Source organism: Carcharodon carcharias, chromosome 15 (genome assembly GCF_017639515.1).
Source record: "Carcharodon carcharias isolate sCarCar2 chromosome 15, sCarCar2.pri, whole genome shotgun sequence".
Classification (NCBI taxonomy): domain Eukaryota; kingdom Metazoa; phylum Chordata; class Chondrichthyes; order Lamniformes; family Lamnidae; genus Carcharodon; species Carcharodon carcharias.
In genome coordinates, this window is record NC_054481.1 from 105,797,461 (window position 1) to 105,820,403 (window position 22,943).

The following is a 22,943-nucleotide window of genomic DNA, read 5'->3' on the forward strand; positions in this document are numbered from 1 at the left end:
AATAAAGCTTAACCTTTAAAATTTAAAATTTCATTCCCTCCTCACCAAACGTGCAGTAATTCCACTCTAACAACGCACTCCAACAGTTTCATCAGAGAGTCCTTATTGGTGCTCAGCTCAAGTGACTGAACCCTAGATAACTGAGTGCATGTCCACATGCACAGCCTCGGAGTTTTCTAATCAGCTATTCGATAGGGATGTGCTTTCAGCATGGTGGAAGGACCTATGCTGGAGGGGTGCAGTGTACCAGCCAGCTCCCATCCTAAAGCTTTTTACTTAGATTGCAATGCTGTGAGAGTTCTACTCTGCAAATTTGGCAGACTCGGTGCACACATCTGCACTGGGCTCTGGGATTCACCATTTCACTGCATCAGCGTAATCGCAATACAGCAACAGAAAACTGCAGGGTACCAAATGCGCAGCAGATTAAAACTAGAGACAAGGAAATCACAGGAAACTCTGTACCAGTACACCAGCTTTTATTACAAAATAAACCCATCCTGGGCAGGGAGCCTCTCAAACTCCTCACCGGGTTGGTTCACTTGGGTCTGAATAAATAAATCGTTTTCTAAATACAAGCAACTTGAAGACAATAAGGAATAAAATCACACACTTTCAGCCAGAGGCACAAAATTAAATTGAGTTAAATAAATTAAAAAAAGTGTGGTAGGAAAGCACAGAATAAATACAGTTTAAATAAAACATATTTTCTTTTTTTTAAAAAAAGAGCAAAAGTTTCTAAATCAAACTATTTCTGAAAAGATTCACTATATATATATACATATATATATATGTATATATATATATATATATTATATATAAAAATCTGTCCGGTTCCTATAAATCAGGAAATAAAATTCAGGCTGTGCAAATTCACACTTTTTTGTTTTTAATTAAAAAAAACACGGATTTGAAAAATAAAGGACTCCCCTCATTATGCTGTGTGAAAATCCACTACCTACCCCCATGTCAAAGCCAATGACCTTTGTTGCTATTTTGTTTATGGATCAGTACGGAAGTGCATTACAATTACACACAGGCGTCGGGAGGGGGAACCTCTGAAATGGGAATGTTTGCAGGATGTGGAGGTCAGACACCAAGTTTCAGGGGACTTAAACCTTTGGGATTTAACAATATGCTGCATTGTTAGCAGCTGGTATCAGAAAACAGCCCACGTACCCATCACTGCACCTCGGGGGTTGGGTAGAGGTAGTCTTTGAACTGGCTGAGTGGCAAGTGACTGCTATTATTAGGATGACCTACCCCTCATTTATACATATATTGCCCAATGGTCAGTTGGGCTACTAATTGGATTTTAAACACTAGCCAAACATCGAGAGAATGAATCCAGTGCCCCATTGTGTGGGGGGTGTGTTCTGTTTAATCACACGCTAGGACAATCATCATGGCCACCAAGTGCATTACAGTCCAAATCATGGGCTGTAATGTGGAAATCATTCAATGGAACCCAATGAGAGAATCATCAGTCTCAGCCATCTGGGAAATGCTGAGAGATTTAGCCAGTCACGGCTCAACTGTGACACTCGTTTATAATGCCATTTTAAGCTCTAGATATAATGAAACATGTTTAAATTACATTTATACACAAACACTGAGAACTAGTATTCTACATGCCATCTATTAAACTTCATCTGGTTTCATGCCATCAAGTTTGCTAACATGGAACTGGAACTTCATGCCCTAAGAAATATGGAAATGTAGAATTCAAAAAGTAAAGGTTTCTTGAGAGAGTCTCAACTTTAATATATAAGCAACTCTGAAGATGCTGTCAGATAAGGAGACATCTCAAGGAATAGTCTTATTACTGGGCATTTGGGACCCCGTTACTATTAGAGGGATGAAGCCAACCAACCAATCTATAAAGAATGGATTAAACTACACAACACACAGTAGAACTGGATGCTGCCTGGATCAAAAAAAAAGTAGTCCATTCCCTCCACACGCACCCAGCACCAGCTCAGCAATTCAATTATAGCCTCTTTGGCTCAAAAGCTTCTGGAAAGTTCCCAACCCTCCTAATACAATCGTGTTGGACACCCGCCAGTTGGAATCCCAAACATTGGATGAAAGGTGTCATGAGGTCCGGCTGGTGATGTGTTCCTCTCTCTTCTATTTCAGTCTCCTCCAGATTTTGAAAAAAGGTAACAGGAACAGAGTTTTTCTTCAGCACTAGATCTCTCCAGCACTCTCGTGTGTAAAATCATCGTCCCATTCAAGTATCGCAAGTCGTATGGAAAAGACTTTTGGGGTTTTAGCCCCTGGGGTGGAGTGTGCGGAGGGGTTCACACAGTGTATACACCCATGCTGGTAGCTTGTTCCTGCAGTCCCATAATGCTGTAAGCAATCCTCTTCTGGTGCCCTGGTAACCGGACTCCAATCTTCTTCACATCCCTGCATTAATAAAAAAGGGACTGGTTAGCATATGTAAGATAAAAATAAAAACTTGCAGCTATATAGCACTTTTCACGACCACCAACATCTCAAAAGGCTTTACAGCCAATGAAGTCGTTTTTCCAAGTGTAGTCACTGCAGCATATGCGGCAACCAATTTCCACCCAGCAAGTTCCCACACAAACAGCAATTTGATAACGATGAGGTCATCCTTTTTTTGTGATGTTGACTGAGAGATAAATATTGCCCAAGACACTAGGAATAACTCCACAGGGGCTCGGTTAAATGTCTTGTCCGAAAGGCAGCATCTCTGACAGTGCAGCCTCCCTAATTACTGCACTGGAGCATCAGCCTTGAATTTTGAGCTCAAGTCCTGTTGTGGGACTTGAACCCAGAACCTACTGGCTCAGTGGTGATAGTGCTACCAACTGAGCCATGTGTGACATATGGAAGGTGCTCATCTGTTCTAATCACCAGCACGATGGTTTATTTTTAGTCACTCCTGGTCACAGGTGAGACTTTGCAAATAAATTTTATCTGCTTGGTACATCTAATTGAATTGTGACCGTGCAAAACGGCAAGGAATAGGAGGCAGAGGAAGCCTTCCTGCGTCAGTGTATAATAGAACTACACAATACCCAAAAGTATAGAAGTTAGTGTGCAATAGTAGCATCCAAATGCTCAGTGCAACTGTACAGTGATCCTTTCAAAAGAACTGGGAAACCCATTTTACAAACGACTTGTGTTCAAATAGCAGATGAAGGGATGTCAAACAAAAATGATTAAAGCATCCACATGCTAACATCTCTAACAGTCATTTCAAAGCTACAGACAACAGAGGAGATTGTCCCCATAGACCAGCTTTACTTTCAGGCTCACACTCATCTCCATTACAGCTTGGAGTAGAACAGGGCATTTTCTATCCACTAGTCACATTCTCCCGGGTGTAATAAATTGGGTTCCTTTGTGCTCCACCTCTACTTGTCCTCATTTCCATGGAGATAAGAACCTGACATTTCCTGTTTAGCGAGAGAGCATTCTGACATGGGCTAAAACGCATTCTGCAAGGTGATCCCAGCATATTTCACTCGGCTGTGTTTACAATGAATGCAAATTCTTCCATTGTTTGTTTTAAATCTCTGCAGAAAGTGTGTGTGTTTTTTTTGCTACACCCTGATTAGGTTCCAGAACATGCCACTCGTTTCTTGGGATACCTACACTTATTTAGCCAGCACTGAGGAATGCAATAGGTCCGCTCCACTCAAATGCATTTTCCTCCGCCCACATATCCTCCACCTTCAGTAAATTCCTTTGTAAACCCCCAGTGTTGTGACTGGCAGGTTCTGTGGACTAGTGATAAACAGCAACACCTGGTTTGCAAATTGTTCGCTTAGTTTTCACTTCCCAGTTTTCTTTCTCAATTGCTTTTCTCTCCCACCTTTATTCTTAATAGAAAAGGCACGAGCCCTCACATTATTTTTGGGCGTTTTAATTCAGTCTGTCCCAACCACTCCCCGGGGCCCATTATGTGTCTGTCTCTGTCTTGCCTATTACGACGCGTTGAATCAGTTTCATGCTAATGAAGCTTTCACACAACGCTCAGAAAATAGAGAGCTGATTCATGCCTGCTTCAGACTGTGGACAAAAGTTTTGCCTCCATTTCTCATGGCATGTAAGAACAGGAGGAGCACTGAAACACAGTTACAGCAAACCAGGCCACAGGCAGTATTTATCCCAGTGTGCTGGGTCAGATGTGTTTATCTAGTCAAGTGATAGCTGTGTGTCAGACTGTGAGAAGTTATATTGTCCTTAACCTATTAATAGTACATCCTTGAAGTGCCTGCATATCCATGTGAGATTCCCCAGGGAAGTAGATATTTTTCCCAGCAACTTGCGATACGATTCCTATTAAACATCCTTTTCATGCTGAGGGCTCTAGCTATTAACTGATAAACAGAATGAGTTTAAGAATTTTGCAGATTTAGATTACATTGGGGGTGGGGGGTGGTGGGGGGGGAAATCTCTGGGCATCAGAGTGACTGGTACTCAACTCACTGGTATACCATCGCCCAGAAAGCGGGTATGGGTGTCGCTGTTTTGTGACGGTTTAGAAACCTATTCCTCATGGATAACATGTCCAGTAATGTATTAGGCACAGACTCTATGTCACTACGAAGAATCAGAACTTGTTGGAGCCTCCCAGAAAAGCCAGTGAGATAAATCAGCAGCCTAAATACCTACTCAAGTAGGACACATTTCCTCCAGATCAGGAGAACAATCTAAGCTGTGCAGGGCAGTACCCAAGGGGCTGTTCCTAAATGTACTTACTCTGTGGTTAGCTGAACTACATGCTCCATGGTATTGTATCCCGCTGTCATAAAATTCTCCAAGTACTGTCCCATTTTTATAGACTCCAACCACTCGTTGACTGTACGGAAGATCATGCCATCGGTTCCACTGGTGCTAGGCAGGCGGATGGACACACTGCAGAGAACCAAGAGACACATTAAACTGTTGGTAATTACAAAAAATTTACAAAATTGGGAGGTACAGTTACATTCAGAGCGGGCCAACTCCAGCTACACTACTAAATGCAACCTTCTGTGGCATCACTGTGGTAAGTGGCTGACATAATTCACTTCCCTCCACATACTGTTGTTAAAGAGGCTACAAGGTGGATTGTCTACACAGTTATCCTTGTGGTCAAGCCTGAGAAGGCCTGTCAATTGGTGTCACAAGATGGGCAACTTTGCTCTGGACCCACTTCACCAGAGGCGACTCCTAATGCATTTACTGGACAAGCCTTACAGTTCGTATAGACTTTCATCCCAATCCAGAGCCTTATTCTAGATCCCCCTGGGGCCTAGCCTCGAAGGCTGTAGAGTCGCAGGTAAGTAGACGCCGCCCCCTTTTATTTTACATCACTAGCTGCCATAAACCAGGTAAGTTTAAAATTCCAGCCAGGTTTAAAGGCCTTTGACAGGGCAGGGCGAAGGCAAGTATGTAGGGTAAGTGAGTAGGATTGGGAAGGGCAATGTGCTGGGTCAGATGGGTCAGAAGTCAGGCCTTGAGGTGGGGGGGTGGTGGGGGAGAGAGTCAGGAGTTGGGTCTGGCAATGGTGTGGTGGAGTTGGGTTTAGTTGAGTGGGGATGGGGGGTGGGCGTGGCGATAATCTCCATTGGTGGTGGGGGAACAGAGTCCCATGGGCAGGGGGTTAGTCAGGGGATGGGGAGTTCCCATGGAGGGGTAATTGGGGGGAGCGGTGGGGGGAGTCCCATGGATGGTGGGTGGGGGTCTGCACAGTAGTTACCCAGAAGTTCGAAGTGGTTTTAATTCTTCTCACTTTTTATGGGCAACTATTGACATAACACAGAATCTTAATGGCACAGAAGGAGGCCATTCGGCCCATCATGTCTGCACCGGCTCTCCAAATGAGCATTATGACTTAGTGCCATTGCCTTGCCTTTTCCCCATACCCCTGCACATTGTTCTTATTCAAATAATCATCTAATTCAATCTTTAATTCCTCGATTGAACCTGCCTCCACCACAATTCCAGGCAGTGCGTTCCTGACCTAAACCACTCATTGTGTGAAAAAGATTTTTCTCACATCACATTTGCATCATTCGCAAATCACTTTAAATCTGTGCCCTCTCGTTCTTGATCCTTTTACGAGTGGGAACAGCTTCTCCCTATCTACTCTGTCCAGCCCCTACATGATTTTGAACTTCTCTATAAAATCTCCTCCCAGCCTTCTCCTCTCCAAGGAGAACAGTCCCAGCCTCTCCCATCTATCCTGATAGCTGAAATTTCTCATCCCGGAACCATTCTTGTAAACCTCTTCTGCTCTCTCCAATACATTCACACCCTTCCTATAGTGTGGCGCCCAGAACTGTACACAATACTCCAGCTGAAGTCTAACGAGTGTCTTATATATAAGTTCATCATAACCTCCCTGCTCTTGTACTTTATACCTCTATTAATAAATTAATACAGTCCTAAGTTTGCTATTTAAGTTGTATTTTCGAATGGTTCCCAGTGCAGGGAAATTGCCCATGGGAAGTTTATACTTTCCAGGCAATTGCCGTGCAAACATTACCTGGGAACTTTCAGTGGTGTGCTTCCCCAGTCCATCTTTGGGGTAGCCCCCCCTCGCCCAGTTTCACTGCCCTAGAGTTCAGAAGTTACAGCCCAATAGTGTCAGAAAATTTTCTGGGACACAAAAAGCTTAACAATGGCCTTTTCTGGTATGAAAATAAGAAACGGCCATTCATCTCATCAAGCCCACCCTTTTCGCAGGCCATTTCCAGCTGACCCTCATCATGGACTCAACCTTAACCACTCAATCTCTCTAAGAAAGGGCCTGCTTGCCTCCTCGGCATCCAAATGTAATTAAGGAAACTTGAAAATTAATCAACCCATTCTCCTGTTCTCATCACTTAATTTGGCTTGCAGGCACCATTCTTTACAGCACCCGAGAACAGGTATCATGGAGTGCCTGATCAGCTCTGTCCCTTTAACCTCCCAAACCAGAGATTTATGTGGCTTCCTTTGGAATGTTTTAATTGACACAGCAGCATCAACTGGTTTTACTGGATTCTGTTTCACATCCAGTCCCCTGTGGGTGACAAGAGTTTATTTTGATCCTTAAATTTTATTCGAGGTCAGTTAGTCTTCACACCAACAGCTTGACTCGGGATGGCCTCAAGCTTGGAAGTAATTGCAGCCACGGCAGTGAGACATTAAATATCAGAAAATAAGAAGCGGCCAGTTCACTGCAGAGGCTGATACTATAATGCACAGGTCGACTCAAGTTTGTATGTTCACCCTCGGCAAACTTAAGTCCTTAATTTGTCCCCTGAGCTAGTCAGGCAGGCCTCCATTGCTGGGCCCTGATCAAATTGCCCACAGCCATTATTCAAATAGGATTTTTTTTGTGTGTGTGTGTGGTTTTTCCATTGTGCATGCACCTGGATCACTGGAATGTGCGCTTCTGGGGCTCTAGAGCTATCAAGTACAAAGTTGGATCCTCGCCAGCACAGAGATTTCATTACCACTACCACTTACACAGTGCAACAAATCTAAATCGGTAGTTTGGACCAGATTGGCACCCCAATGTAGAGAGAGTACCCCACCCAGAGTCAGACCTGTACTGGCAAGTGCCTGGTACCAGCATGGCTGGCTGCATGTATTTGTTCAAACAGCTCATCTATACACTGCCCGAGATGGTTTCACGCTCATATGGAGAGGTCACTCAGTCCCTCCACTTTCATATTTTTTGGCAGCAGTCAATAGTTAACTTTTTGGATATTTCATGCAACTGTTTGAGAATATTGCTTTCTTCTAACCAGAGAATGCTTTATTTTTGAAAAAAATATAAAAATAGGATTTGGACACTTTCCCCTTTCCTTGCAGCACATACTGATAACTCAGATATCATACAAAAATTAGTTTTGTCTTCCTCTCCACAAATGCTGTCAGACCTGCTGAGTTTTTCCAGCTATTTTTGTTTTTGATTCAGATGGAGGACTCAGACAGACAGAGGGATGATCCCATCATGTTCTCTCTCACGCACAAACACAGCCCAACGCCATACACATTGGGGAAGCCTGATATTGCATGATCACAAAAACAGGATGACCATGACAGGGGTGGTTAGAGGGTGTGAAGTGAATGAATTTATTTATCTTGGTGGTCATCAGATGAATCTTATAAAATGTTCCAGTAAATCCCTAGAGAAAACCTCGAAACAGGTTGGGATAACCAGTGAGCCCAGTGAGGCCCCTCAACCCACAACCTATAAAGGGAGCTGGAAACCCCGGCTGGAGGTTCTGAGGAGCCTATCAATCTACAAGATATTTTGGACAATTTCCTTTTGATATTGAAGTAAGTTTTCAATCAACCAATTGCTGGCGGTTTATCAGATCAATAAAACCTGGTCATCTTCATTTTGCTGTCAAAGTTGGGCATTGATAGCGCTATCTTCTGACTCAGGGGACGCTGCCTGTGAACTGGTGTGTACACACCCACTAACAGAGAAATAGTGACCTGATTTGGGGAGTGATTTTTCATTATTCTTACACAGTGTTAATTTGTGCTGGGGTACTCTTGCTGTATGTCACACAAGTGAATATTCTTTACATTAAAAGGTGAAAACAGTCACTCCTTCAGGAATATCACAGCCGACTCTGGTTGTCTTCATCCAACCTTCACACGTGCACACCTTCCAAGCTGGGGGGTCACAGGATAGTGATCAGGACTGGGAACTCTGGCTGATTCTTTACCACCCACCACCACCCCACTGCCCCCACTCCCCCCAAGCCCCTAACACCCCCACTTCTTACCTCTGTGGCACTGAAGCCAACAGCAGTGCCCCTTATACAATCAACTAATGAGATTTGGGATGGAAGTGAAATGAACTCAGCAGCGCTAGTCATCAGCTGATCCCAGCCCCACGAGGGTGATTTCCCATCCCACAGGACCTACCGTGGATCAAAATCTGCGATGCTTTTCAAGGACTCTGGGTTGCGGATCAATTTGTCGAGGATGTTAACAATGTCACAGAACTTGGGTCGTTTCGCCCTCTCCTGTTGCCAGCACTGCATCATCAGCTGGTAGATGGCTGAAGGACAGTCCATCGGAGCGGGCAAGCGGAATCCTTCATTTATCGATTTCATCACCTACAAAAGGTACAAACAAAAGTTGTTCAATTTAATAACCCAGGACAGGGACAAGCGCCATTTACCTGCAACTCAAAATGCCAGGGGAACTAAAAAATAGCAACGATCCAGAGGTCACATTTCAAGAGAGGTGACAAGTTCTTAAAACGTCTCTCAGCCTGACTGTTTAGTGTAAAGCTCCTACATGAAGTGAGGCTAGTCTAGCATCTGGTGAGCATGGATCCCCAGCATAGAACAGTTCCTAAATTGGCAATCTCACTCAGTTGGGTGGGTAATAGAAACCACCACACTGGTGCAATAGATTGCTTTCAAAGGTTGAGGTTAAGACATACATTGTTGGGACACTGTATCTAACCAGTGTAGTAACCGAGGTGCAAGTGCCTGGTGCCAACACTGGGTGACCGAAACACAAAATATTCCATTCCCCAGCACTAAAACCTCTCAGTCTGATTCAGTCGGCAGAGCATTAACATTTCCAAACTCCTCTCATGTAAAGCTGCAAAGCAACAAGAACATGGAGCTGAAGTGCCAAAAAAAAATCACTGGTTTGGAACCTGGGCCGAAATTTTCTAGCCCCTCACGCTGATGGGACCTTCTGGTCCTGTCGATGTGAATGGAGATTTCAATGAATCGCGGAGGGTGGGGGGGGGGCTGGAAAATTTTGGCCCTTGTTCCAATTGATTAGTACCATCTGTATCTTGTGGTGGTTTCTTAATCAATAGATTAAAAACTTTGCTTGAAATTGGGCAAGTTCTAGAAGACTGCAAACACTACAGTATTTATGGGCATCCATTCCTCAGCACTTCCTGCCCCTCTGTTCTCTCAATCTGTTTCTCAATTGCTTCTTCTGGATCTCTGCTCTTTGGTTACTCATGTTGCCTCTTCTGCTCCTCTGTGATATTGTTTGGCCCTGCATTGCCTCTGTTATGCTCTTCGGGGCCCCATGCAGTGCTTTGTTGCCCCATACACTCCGTTCCCATGTCTCTTAGTTTGTTAAATTCAAGACGCACGAATTTGCACTGTTAGGCAACACTGCCTCTTACCTCATGATTGGACATATCCCAGTAAGGCCTCTCGCCATAGGACAAGACTTCCCACATTACAATGCCAAAGCTCCACACGTCACTTGCCGAGGTAAACTTCCGATAAGCAATTGCCTCTGGAGCAGTCCAACGGATAGGAATCTTTCCTCCCTGGAATAAACACATCGTCAGCAACTAAGGATTCCAGAGTTTTCCCAACTGCATTAAAAATAATAGTGCCACGAAGTCAGAGCTCGCATTACAATCCCCATTGTAATGATGATTTCAGTGTGTCGCACGACTATTGCAGGTGTAGATTGTGCCACTTCAGGTACATTTTCCACACCATTGAATGCTTTCAAATCTTCCACATAATGCATCTTTGAGCGCCCAGCTCGATCCTTGATGCTCTGTGGGCACAATCTACCGCAAATGGACAACTCCCAGCCCTTTGCCACTGCGTACAATTATCGATTTCAATGTCAGACAACAGGTTGCTGTTCATGGTGATGCAAGCTGCCTCAGAGAAAACAGCAGTCACCATATTCATGGGAATGCTGGAAAATCAATTGGCAACCTGCATGTTAAAACTTAGGGATGTAGGACTGAAAATGGAAGCAAAACCTTTTTAAACCCAAAAGTTGCAATAGAATGGGAGTGTGCGTTAACAGGAAGTGACACTGAAATGGACCATATAAATGGATTATAATAGAATGCAAGCAATATGGTGATTAAGCCAAATCAGTTCTTTCCACTTCTAAAATTCTTACACATTACCAAGTGTGCCCATATTACATTTAGAAAAAGACAAGGACAACTTTATTACAAGGGGTAGAAAAAGGCACTGACAACATAATGAAATTGCAGGGAAGATAGGTTTTAAAATGGCAGACATGCTATATAGAATAGCAGATATCTAAGGAGTCTAATTTGGAATTGCAGGCTAGAGACTGCTGGATTCAAGATTTGGCTGGATGACTTACAACATAGAGGGCAACAGTGATGCTGAGAACACAGGTTAGTCAACTCAAGGACACTTGAGAGAAGACAACACTCGTTCTCTGTCTCATACTCCCCTGTTTTGGGAGTAGGCTTGTAAGGTTGGGAATTGCAGAGCAAGGAATCAAATATTATTCTTTGCCGATAAGAAATCAAACTTAATTCAGATTTTACCAAAACTGATTCACATCAGGGCGAAACATTCAAGCCGTACTTCTGCCCAGCTCTACTCAAAGTGTTTCCACTGAAAAGCAGCGATTTGGAGTCTGCTCAGGAAGTTGCAAGAAGAGATTTAGATTTCACATCTGGTTAGGTGTCAGCAATCATTCCAAACTTTTCTTAATCTAAGGGAATTCTATGACCTTGGACCTTACTTGGCAATTCAAAGATTCACAAAAGGGATTCTCCTCTCCTCCCCACTGCCAATGAAACCCATTCTTACTACAAAAGATATACTCACACTAGTGGTGTATGTCCCCTCAGTGTCATCTTCCAAAACTCGGGAGAGCCCGAAGTCCGACACTTTGCATACCAGTTGACTGTTCACCAGGATGTTGCGAGCTGCAAGGTCCCGGTGTACGTAATTCATGTCGGAAAGGTACTTCATGCCGGACGAAATTCCACGCAACATTCCGACCAGTTGGAGAGAAGAGAAGTCACCGTCATTTCTCTGCAATGAAAGAAGTTAATTTCCATTAAGTTCTGTAGCACAATCAGCTCCATGAGTACCACTCACTGGCTGAACAGTAAATCAACGTTGGGAAGGATCATAAAGCAAAAATCATGGACTGCGCTGAAAGGCAGCTCCTGTAGTTCCCAATGTTCACTCACAGGCAGAGTGGCTTTAATAAGCAGCTTGCCTCTCAATATTCATAGAGTGCCTGCACTGGTTCCCCACTTCCAGAGCTCAAACTGCAAGGGTCAAAAGACCAGTACTCTGCTGACCTTTCACTCTTAAGAAGATTGTTTGAACACATTTTGGATATTACGGAAATCATACTCAAGGAAATGGCTGTGCACATTCGGCAATGGGGTTGGAATGTAGGAAAATACAGAGACCTGCGTAATTGTGGATATCTGTTCAAGTTGTGGGGCCTGGTTCACTTTTTACACTGTATCCTCTTACTGGGTGTTGCATGGAGATGTGATTAGGAATATTGTCCTACTATAAATCTGGGTAAATGCAATGCACAACAAGGTGCTTCAGAAAATGCCCATTCCGTTGCTTAAATGTTCCAGATTCTCATTCTAATAGACTCCAACCAAGGATCTAAAATGTAAATACTCACCCGAAGGTAGGCATCTAGTGCTCCATTTTCCATATACTCGGTAACAATCATAAGGGGTTTGTCTGTAAGGAGACAGAGAGCACAGCATGTAAGATAAGAGCATCTTCTACTCATTCATTCTTTCCCTGGGCCATTCCACAAAACTTTACGGACTGACTGATATTTTACTGAGGATGTAGTTCTTCATCCAACCGAGTTACTCACATTTGGTGACAACGCCCTCCAGGTGAATAACATTGTGATGACTGAACTGTCCCATGATGCTTGCTTCACTCAGGAAATCGATCCTTTGGCTTTCAGTGTAGCCGGCTTTTAGTGTTTTAATAGCTACACCAATCTCCTTCTGCTTTTTCTTCAGAATTCCTTTGTAGACCTCACCAAATTCACCTGTTTGGGTACAAAACAGAGAATTTGGTTTTATCTGTCAATGTGTTGCTTGGCATGCAGTTCTAGAGTCGGATATTGGGTAGTTGTCATGGTAAAGCGTTACGTACCAGCTCCAATCACTTTCTGCTTGGTGATTGCAGATGGATGGATCTCATCCGCAAACTTTAGGATAGCCTGGTTTGGGTCCTCATAGGTATGTGGATCAACATAGGTCTTCAGAGGCTTCAGCTGGTCTGGAGGCACAAAACAGACAAACATTTTCAAACAGCAGGCAAGATACTAACATTAACAGTTGCAAACATAATTTCCATATGGTCAAGCCAGTGCGAAGGCCTGCAGATTCCCAAATAAAACCACCAGGCGCAGCAGGATAAGGCACACAGTTACCCAAACACAGCCAAGTAGCCTAGAAGGATGGGGCCAATAGTTAGGTACAAAGTGTCGAGTGGTCTAGCAAGCAGAGGGTATCTCTGGGAGCCATGACTAGCACTGCCTTGAAGAACTGACTTTTTCAATGTGCAGTCAGTAATACAGAAGGTTTGCAGCAAATACAAACAAGAGAGTATTGAACATTAATACCTTGACATTAACAAACCTTAACAATGTAATTACATTCTCTTCCTGGAATGTAATTGATATGTCAGGTTAAGAGAAATAGCTGATGGGTGTTAATTGTCTTTGCACATATATAAATAGGTGATAGCTGGGACACTGGGTTGAGTGGGAGTAGAGCTGTGAGGCTGAACTAGTCAATAAATTCTCTCAAAAAAGAAAATCTCTATGTCTTGATTTCAGCTTCACCAATTGGCTTGGATCTGATTAACATTGAACACCTGAAATTGGGGTACTCAAAAATCAAACATTTGTATTTTCAAAATTCTTATAAGTGGTAAAAACAGAAGACATTACTCATCTTACAAATAATTTAAAGGGAAATCATCTTTCACTGCCTCCGTTCTGACTGAGTTTATTTTCCAGAAACCGGGTCTTTATTTAAGTGAGACTTACCAGAGTGTTTGGTGAAATAAATATCCTCAGGTCCCTGACGTGCCCGGGAACTGCGTCTCCTAAAAAAAAGGATTTAAATCAAATAAATCATGTCACAATTTAGAAGAGCCTCGGTAAGTTTGATAATTGAAAAGCAGACAACGGGAGGTCTTGTTTTCAATTGCTGCATGAAGTGAATGGAAGTGTCTGATTTCTTCCACGTGTGACTTCTGACCAGTTGTGTGCTTGAATGCAACAATTTGAAAATAATATGTGCCACCTTCCCTCTGGTTTTTGATGGAGGAAAGATGGTCTCTTCAGACTAATTACATGTTTCGGTTGTATTGACCAATCTGTTTGTTCCGCCCTAGACAAGACACTTATTGACTTTCAAAATCCCAATGCTAAATATTCATCCCACTATGGGCGCAACTGGGCTAGGTCCGTATCTGGAGCATATTACACAAGTATTCAATTATAACCTATAATAATATAGCTTGCATGGAAACAGAGTAAGTGCAAAGAGTTCTGAAGGGATTATTTTGATCACTACTAGTTGAAAACTCACCTCCGCCTAACATAGAAGATAATGAACAGCAGCAGTATCACGGTGACTCCTCCAACCACCATCCCAACTATAAGGGTTGTCCAATTAGGATCTGCTGAAAGAAACAGAAGGCAATGATTTTCTCAGCCTGGGTTTTATCCAATGTGTTAACCTGCTGTATGTTTCCATTTCATTTCAGATTTACACCATGCACAGTTTTCCTTCTGATCTCCAACAATAGCAATTTTATTTCATGTAAAACTTCTTAGGATTTTGGAACCCAACGGGTCTATCAAGTGGATGTTAGTCATGTGCAGTATGGAGGCAGCCCAAGCCTGGTATTAAAGCAGCATTCACAAGAGTACAATTTACTCTCTGCATCCAAGCCGCTAAAGCCTTTATTGCGAGGGGTTTGGAGTACAGGAATAAGGGAGCCTTACCACAATTGTACAGGGCTTTGCTGAGACCACATCTCACTACCACAGTGCTCTAAGGAAGGATATGCTTGCCTTGGAGTGGTGCCAGCGAAGGAAAAGTGGGGTCGAGACAGAAGATCAGCCATGATCGTACTGAATGGTGGAGCAGGCTCGAGAGGCCGAGTGCATTCCTGCTCCTGTTTCTTATGACCTCAAGCACAGAAATACACAAAGCACTAAATGCACAGGGGGTTCAATAAACTCTCAGGTCAAACTGGGGAGGCACAGGAGCCTTTGATCTGCTAACCCGACCTCTTGGACAGGATTGTCATGATCTGGGCAGTTTTAGAAGTAAAGGAATCACAAAGGAGGGTTAAAAAACAAAACAAATGCTGGGGATTGGGTCTAAAAGCACACAAATGCTGGCAATAAGCTACAGATCCCATCAGCATCCAAAAGAGTTAACTTACGACAAAGACCCCCCTCTGAAACACCTGCTACATTCTCTGTTTTCATTTTAAAAGTAAAGGGGAAGACAGTATTACGAACATAATAAAGAGGTAAAGAACAATCTGGGAATCTGTTAATAATGCATCACCTTTATCTGGAAGAGTCAGGAACTCGTACGTCTCACTGTAAAATCCAGCCCCACCTGGCGTCAACGCTTGCACACGGAAAACATACACGGTTCCAGGCTGCAAGTTTGAAACCTTCACAAAATTATTGTCAGATCGCAGCACTGTGTAGCTTTGTTGATCCACCTACAGGGACACATTGGGAGAAAAGACAGATAAAACAGCAGTTCTCATTATCAAGGCAAATCGGGCTGACCCCAGCCTCTTGGGGGTCATGAAGGAGGTGGGGGGGTGAGGGGCTGTTGCTCTCAATAGAATGTGAACTGAAATGAAAAGAGTTAAACCTCTCCTTTTTGTGATTTCTCTTATTCTGTATAGCAATGGGGTCCTGGTGATTAAGAGGCTGTAATGATCTCTCTGGAACAGTGAATGGTCACAATCACATAAGGATGTCTTAGGGTGTCTCATTAATATGTAAACCTTTCAATGCACTGAGAGTTAAGCACAAGGAATGCATGCATGTTAAACAGGGGAATTACACAGCTTTTGTAATTCACAAAAGAACAAAAAGTTTGCATCGTAACCCACAAAGCAAAGCTATTTCAATTCATCAGTTACTCCAGAGGTTGTGAATTTGATGTTACAATGTGCAGTGGACAGAGAATTCTTTTTGTTATGAACATTTTCTCTCCCTATTCAAGATGGCAACATACTCGAGAATGGGTTGGGTCAGCTTTCACCTAAATGGCCATTCTTCCCGCATGAATCTAAATAGTGAATATTGCTAGGCCATTTGACCATAGTGTGCATCACACTGATTTCCAAGCATATGCACGTTCCAGCAAGAGTCAATGGAGAGTGAGCAGGACTAGCCCAGGTCACCAAGGCCAGATTAACACTTCCAACTGCAGCTCTTGCTGAGCCCAGTTTATTCAACACAGATCAGGGATTGAACATGGAGCTGCTCCAGATTATTTTAAGGAGCTAGATGCTGGCACGGGGAGCCACCAACTTCCTTGCAGTTTGTGGTGCGAGAGACATAGAAACTCTCAAAACAGGATTTTTTTTAAAAATCAAGGTTATTTTGGAGAGAGAGTTTGACACAACAAATTCCCTTCCCATAGGATATGGAAGCTATGTTGCAGCCTGCAGGTCCATTAATTCCCACTGACAATCTGTCAGTTTCCACTTAACACCTCGAGGGAATTAACTGGGTGTTTGTCACTCTTTTCAACGGGGGATTAGTCTGACTGGTTCTCAGATATATGTAACAGTATCTGTGTTTCAGGATGTTACACTTATTACACACTACACAGCCTTGCAGCTGCGTAAAGCCCAACACCCTCACTGGCTTGTGCATTTCCTTAATTAAATCGCACACTGGTTTCAGATCACATCTTGTTTAAGCACACATCTACTGGTGCGAAATTCTTTTGGTCAGCTGAATGTTTGATATGCATGAAAACCATCACCTTGTTTAAATCTAGATCAAGCTACTGAGAAATCCCCATCTAATCTGTAAGGTTTTGGTTTTCCCCAATATAATCTGTACGCTCTCTTGCCCACAGGGATGAAAGTTTGGAGCTTAGACACAGGAGCAGCATCTGCTTTAAGTTTGGTGGAAGGACCTACACAAGGCAGCTTGGATCATGCCAGCCTCCTTGACGTTCATGTCCAATACTGTGCCCCAGGCTTACTCGCCGCCAACTGAGGGGCTTTGGTGAAGAGGTGAACAGGCGAACATTTTCTGTTTTTCAAGTGTTTCGCTTTTTTAAAAAAAACACAAATTCACCTTGCAGTTTGATCCTGGATTTCACACGTGGCCCTTCTGTTGTTTACCTAGCAGCCCTGCACTTTGAAAGGCAACTGTCGGGTCTTTTTACATAATGCACTGAGAATTTGCTGGCCATCAGAGCACGGTGCTCTAAAAGGCTCTGTCCAGCTATCTACCAAAACTTCCACGTACTGACATAAAACAACAAGTGGATCAGATGCCCTTTGATTCCCCAATAAGTACCTTGGAGCTCCTTTCTCAAGTTGTTATGAGGTCATAGTGCTGAACTCGTAGAACACCACCCACAACTGTATCTCACCAACCTGCCCATTGTTAAAGGCAGTGAGTAAGGTGAACTAAATCCCTGGCTGAATCTGTCAGCAACACAATACCATCGGTGAAAAGGAGTGCCATAATCATTTTCCAAAATATCTGGAACAGGCACCCCGAGGTCATACTAAAGATGTCAGATTGAGGATCTGACATTGGTCGATAGAGTCCTCAAACAGCAGTCATTCATTTGAGTATGTGCTACCCTTGATGGAGTAGTGGCACGTTGCAACATAGTAGAGCTACAGCGACGTTGGTGAGGTGTTGAAGGGAGGCTCATGTCTGAGGGTCAGTGCTTCAACAGGCCAACATTTTCAAGAAAGCAAGAAAATTAGGTGAACATTTTTCTTTTGGGCAGGTCTGTTTGGAAGACACAGCCAAAAGGCAAATGTGTTACCATGAATGATGGCTCCTTAAACATCTTGAGAAAGGAGTGATAGAAAAGATAAGAGGAGATGGTAGCGACCATATCTCTGTACAGAGAACCAGAGTGGCAGCTGTGAGGCCAACCACACAGGCTTTTGGAGGAGCGCCAGAAGAGGACAGAGACAAGTGTGTAGGGAGTAACTACACTGACTGAACTGAAGTGGGGCAATATATTCTCACCTTCTTGCTGTACATGAGCTCGTAACCTGAAATGCCTCTCATCTGCCTTTTGGGAACACTCCAGGACAGAGTAAGGCTGGACTTGTCCCGATCCTCCATAACTATCGAGGTGATTTTAGGAGGTTCTGTGAGAGCAAGAAAGAAGGGGTCATGAAAACCCAACACATCAAAAAAACCCCAATTTTCTTGAACCTCAATGACCTTTAGTACGGGAAGTCCGTGACTTGAGCCAACATACACCCTTACCGACTGCACTCTGTATTTATTATTCAGTGGTACATCTCAATTTTCTAGCCAATTTATTTATTTTATTTACTATAGCTAGCCTAGGCTTCGGCGTTGTAACGTAAGTAGGCTTAGTCCTTTATACGGTATCTGAAAACTAATTATCTGAAAGCTGAAATGCAATTTTTGTTAAGTTTCGGTAAAGGACATTTGATCATACTAAGGGAATTCAGCGAGATGGGGATAGTGCGGGAAGGTGAGCCAAAGCAGCCATGATCATGCTGAATGGTGGAGCAGGCTCAAATGGCCTACTCTTGTTTCTGTGAGTTTATCGCAGGTGTTCAAGGGTTTGTGAAGAGGGAAACAGAGCTCCTAATTTAATCCACTAAATGCTTGGGCAGTGCTAAACTGTGCAGACCAGAGGTTCCTGGTTCAATGCTCAGTTTCTTCAAATGAAAGAGGGCAGTAGTTTTGGCAGGACCATTGGCCTCAGTACCTCTAGACTGGAAAAAGATTGAAGAAAAAAAAATAATCAGACAGTTCCCCACTCCCGATCACAATTCAGTGCCTCCGGCTGGAAGTTCTCACATGTATACATCAGATACAATGGATGAGAGCCCTGAATAGGACATGAGTCATTGTCCAGCTCTTACTTGAGGGACAGTACAGGAAAAGACCAGTGATCAGTGCCCTCAGCAGAGGGGGAGACAACTCTGGAGTAAGTACTAACAATCTACATTCCTGACTCTAGTGGTACTTGCACCTAATCAGAAAGCTGCCTCACATTGCTGTGCAGTTGACCACTTACCTGTCTCGTTAATGAAGACAACGGTGCTGGTGATGCTGCGTTTAAGGCTCTGGTCGGACACCCCGTTCCTCGCTTCAACCTTGAAGGTGTAGTTGGTGTGTGGCTCCAGCTCCATCACACTCACTGTGGTCTCCACAAATGGGAGCTGGCGGGTAAAGCGAATGCCAGCCTCACAGGGTTTGCAGCTTCCCGTGTCCCAGGCACAGCGTTCGCAAACCACACTGTAGGTAATGTCACTGCGGCCCCCAGTGTCACTGGGCGGCATCCACCTCAACACAACCATGGAACCCATAGCAGTAGCAGTAAGAGCCATTGGTACAGATGGTGGTCCTGGGGATTAAACACAACAGAGATATCAATCACCACGCTGCTACCATGGGAAGCTTATTCACTGACAGCGAAGTCATGTGGCTCATTCCTACTCTGAGGAGCAGGTAGCAGGTATATAGACTATTCAACAACAAAGGAGTTACATATGGCGTACAAGATGGTTATACTCACGAGAACAAGCGGAGGTGGCTGGGTCATTGGGGGCTCGGTAGAAACCTTCCTTGCACGGACACAGTGTGGAACCTGCATCAGAGGGCTGGGTGTTGGCAGGACATTCCAAACAGGGGTTGTTGCTGGCCTCCGATTTGAAGAACCCCTCCTTACACACTGAAAGGCAGATCCACAATTTAGTACAGGATCAGTTGAAGCAAATACATCAAGAACAGCTCAGCACAATCATCACTTACAGGAGTTAACGTCAATAGGAACATAGCAGGAGGAGTAGGCCATTCAGCCCATCGAGCCTGCTCACCATTCAATACAATCATGGCTGATCATTCATTTCAATGCCTTTTTCCCCCCACATTATCCCATTTCCCTTTATGTCATTGGTACTTAGAAATCTGTCAATCTCTGCTTTAAACATACTCAATGACTAAGCTTCCACAGCCCTCTAGGGTAGAGAATTCCAAAGATACACAACTATAAACCAAGTCTCTCACTTGATCTTGCAGTGGTATTTAATATCAGAATCACACATTTCTTTGTTCACACCCCTCCAAGAGCATCTCCCTCTCCCCCCGCTTACCCCAACCCCTACCCCTTTTGGGCTGGGCATTTCAGCTGTGGGGCTATTGTAGTAAAGTCTGATATTGTTTACTTTGGTTAAATTCAAGGCAATTTTAACCCTGGAGTTATCACATCATCGAGCTTCAAGGGAGCTGCCTTACGTTAACTGGGAGCTCATCTCACAGGCTAGATGTTCTGCTTTTATACAGAGCCTCAGACAGGATAAACGCAAGTTTTCATGGATTTACAGTTCCATCTGGAACCTGGGCTTGTTTACACTATTAACTGGAGCTGAAGGTGGCAGAAGCCTGTACATCTGCAGTCAGCTGAACTCCAGTTGTGCAAAAAGCCTTTTATTTGAAAGTTCACCAGGAAGCACTGCTAAAACAGATGAAGAAACATCAACCAGCTACTCAAGATGAGGTTGTATAAAACAGAGCAGCTTTAATATTTGAAACAAAAACAGGAAATGCTGGAAAAATCAGCAGGTCTGCTAGCATCTGTGGAGTGGGAAACAGAGTTAATGCTTCTAGTCCAATATGACTCTTCTTCAGGACTGCTTTAATATTTGGTTTGCTGGGAGGTTAGTACTTGATAACTTGGTTGAGTTTTTTAATGAGGTAACAAGAGGGTTGATTGGGGTAATGTGGTTGACGTGGTGCACGTGAATTTCCAAAAGGCGTTTCAGACTGGAGGAAGGTATATAGTGGGGTTCTGTAGAGGTCAGCATTAGGACCATTGCTTTTCTTGATATATGTTAATAACCTAGACTTACAGGGTACAATTTCAAAACTCGGAGATGACACAAAAGTATTGTGAAGTGAAGAGAAAAGAATAGTGATGGACTTCAAAAGGGCATTGGACAAAGCACAAGGCTGGTGGAATAACTGGGCATATGGTAGATGAAATTTAGTACAGAGAATTGTGAAGTGATATATTTTGGTAGGAAGAACAAGAAGGCAATATAAAATAAAGGATACAATTCTAAAGGGGTTGCAGGAGAGTAGAGGGACATAGGGGTACATGTGCACAAATTGTTGAAGGTGGCAAGGCAGGTTTGTAAGGCATATGGGATGCTGGACTTTATAAATAGAGGCAGAGAGTACAAAAGCAAGTTATGGTGAACCTTTATCAGATACTAGCGTTAGAATAATTGGAATAATAATAACAACTGGAATACTGTGTCCAATTCTGGACTTTATAGTTTTTTATAGGATGTGAAGCCATTAGAGAGGCTGCAGTAAAGACTCATATGAATGGTTTCAGGGATGAGGGACTTCAGTTACGTGGATAGATTGAAGAAGCCGGGGGTGTTTTTCTTAGGAGAAGAAAAAGTCGAGAGGAGATTTATATGGAGCTATTCAAAATCAGGAGAGTCTGGACAGAGTAGATAGAGATAAACTATTCCCATTGGTGGAAGGGTCAAAAAACCGGAGGACACCAATATTTTTATGCAGGGATTAGAATCTGGAATGCACTGCCTGAGTGTGGTGGAGGCAGATTCGATTGCAGCTTTCAAAAGGGCATTGAATAATTATCTAGAGAAAATGTTTGCAGGTCTATGGGGAAAGAGCAAGGGTGAGGAACTAGCTGAGCTGCTCTTGCAGAGAGCTGGCATGAGATATAGTGGGCCAAACAGCCTCCTCCTGCCCACTAACCATTCAATGATTCTAACATCAGGATAAATGCGGTTTTCACTTGATCCGATTGCTGGGATGACTGTTTTTGCAGCGTGGATTTTCCCGCCAGCCTGAATAAACCTGACCAGTTCATTTTGCAAGGATGCTACTGTTCCACAAGTCAGAGATTGACAATTCTAATACCCCACCAAACCCAATCCAGAAACTATAAGCGCAGGCTTTGCACTTAGGAGCAAGACACAAGCCACAAAATAGATGGTTACTTCATGATGGACAGTTCAAGATGCCTCTTCAGTTGAGAGCTCCTGAGCAGTTGGGCTGGATTTCAATTTACTTATGTAAACAGAATGTCAACTGCCTGACAATTGGGCTATTGTAACTGTCAGTTTGTTCACTCTAATGAAAGGCGTCAGCAGGTACCAATTGTGCTGCCTCAAAACTCAGTCCAGAGGCCGCTTCTCTCACTTTGGGGGAATTCCTGGTATTTTCCTGCATTCCAACTCGACATGTACTAACAGCTGAGGGCACAACTGCTCTGAGCATACAGCTACCTCCTGTTGGTTGCACAGAGTGGGTTCAGAGCTCGAGCCTGAGTTTATGATAGGCAGTATAACAGTACCACTGTGTACACAGCAGAGCACAGCTGACCTCGTAGGCGAGTGTGTACTAAGCACATCCACTCACTCAAAGAGAGAGAATTCCCAACATAGACAAAAGGCTGAAGAATAAGGTGGTGGTGGTGGGGGGGGGGGGTCGGAGATTGTTGGCAGTGGGGAGGCAGTGGGAGGAATGGGAGAAAGGGTTCTTCACATGACCTTAGGCATTCTCACCCCAACTGGCTTGCTCATTCCATCTCTCCAGCAACCAACCGATAGACAATCAAGTGGCTCATCAATTAACCCTCGGAGCACGGAGTCTGCATTAAACAGAGTCCCTTTCCCAGCACTGCACACACAGCAACTGCCCACTCTTGGGCGCTCAATAAACTTCCAGATGCTTCATTCACATATTGCCTGGAAATGACCATTTGCCACTTTAGAAAGTGATTGCTTTCCATGTTCATATTGCTGCCTCTGTCTGAAATTTTCATCAGTGCTGTTAACATGAATTAGAAGCGGTTGATTGTCGTGCAACGTATAAAATGCTCATACGCTAACAGCTCACATTGCAAATCACCAATTTACAAA

At 43.7% G+C, this 22,943-nt stretch overlaps 1 protein-coding gene across 2 annotated transcripts in view; it reads right to left on the reverse strand.

Annotated features, from left to right (window-relative positions):
• Positions 1–462: 462 nt before the first annotated feature.
• The window catches only part of epha2b (eph receptor A2 b), a 47,510-nt gene continuing 25,029 nt past the window's right edge, over positions 463–22,943 (reverse strand). Inside the window, exons 4-17 of one of the 2 annotated variants that reach the window (XM_041206251.1) lie at positions 19,559–19,714; positions 19,058–19,387; positions 18,025–18,149; positions 15,338–15,500; positions 14,345–14,435; positions 13,798–13,856; positions 12,897–13,022; positions 12,607–12,789; positions 12,403–12,464; positions 11,574–11,783; positions 10,136–10,285; positions 8,899–9,092; positions 4,741–4,896; positions 463–2,412 (exon numbers count right to left, since the gene is read on the reverse strand). In XM_041206251.1, coding sequence (XP_041062185.1) covers positions 2,304–2,412; positions 4,741–4,896; positions 8,899–9,092; positions 10,136–10,285; positions 11,574–11,783; positions 12,403–12,464; positions 12,607–12,789; positions 12,897–13,022; positions 13,798–13,856; positions 14,345–14,435; positions 15,338–15,500; positions 18,025–18,149; positions 19,058–19,387; positions 19,559–19,714 — 2,114 coding nt within the window. In that variant the 3' untranslated portion in view covers positions 463–2,303. Of the gene's footprint in view, positions 2,413–4,740; positions 4,897–8,898; positions 9,093–10,135; positions 10,286–11,573; positions 11,784–12,402; positions 12,465–12,606; positions 12,790–12,896; positions 13,023–13,797; positions 13,857–14,344; positions 14,439–15,337; positions 15,501–18,024; positions 18,150–19,057; positions 19,388–19,558; positions 19,715–22,943 lie in introns of both variants that reach the window. The other variant, XM_041206250.1, reaches the window with a different exon arrangement.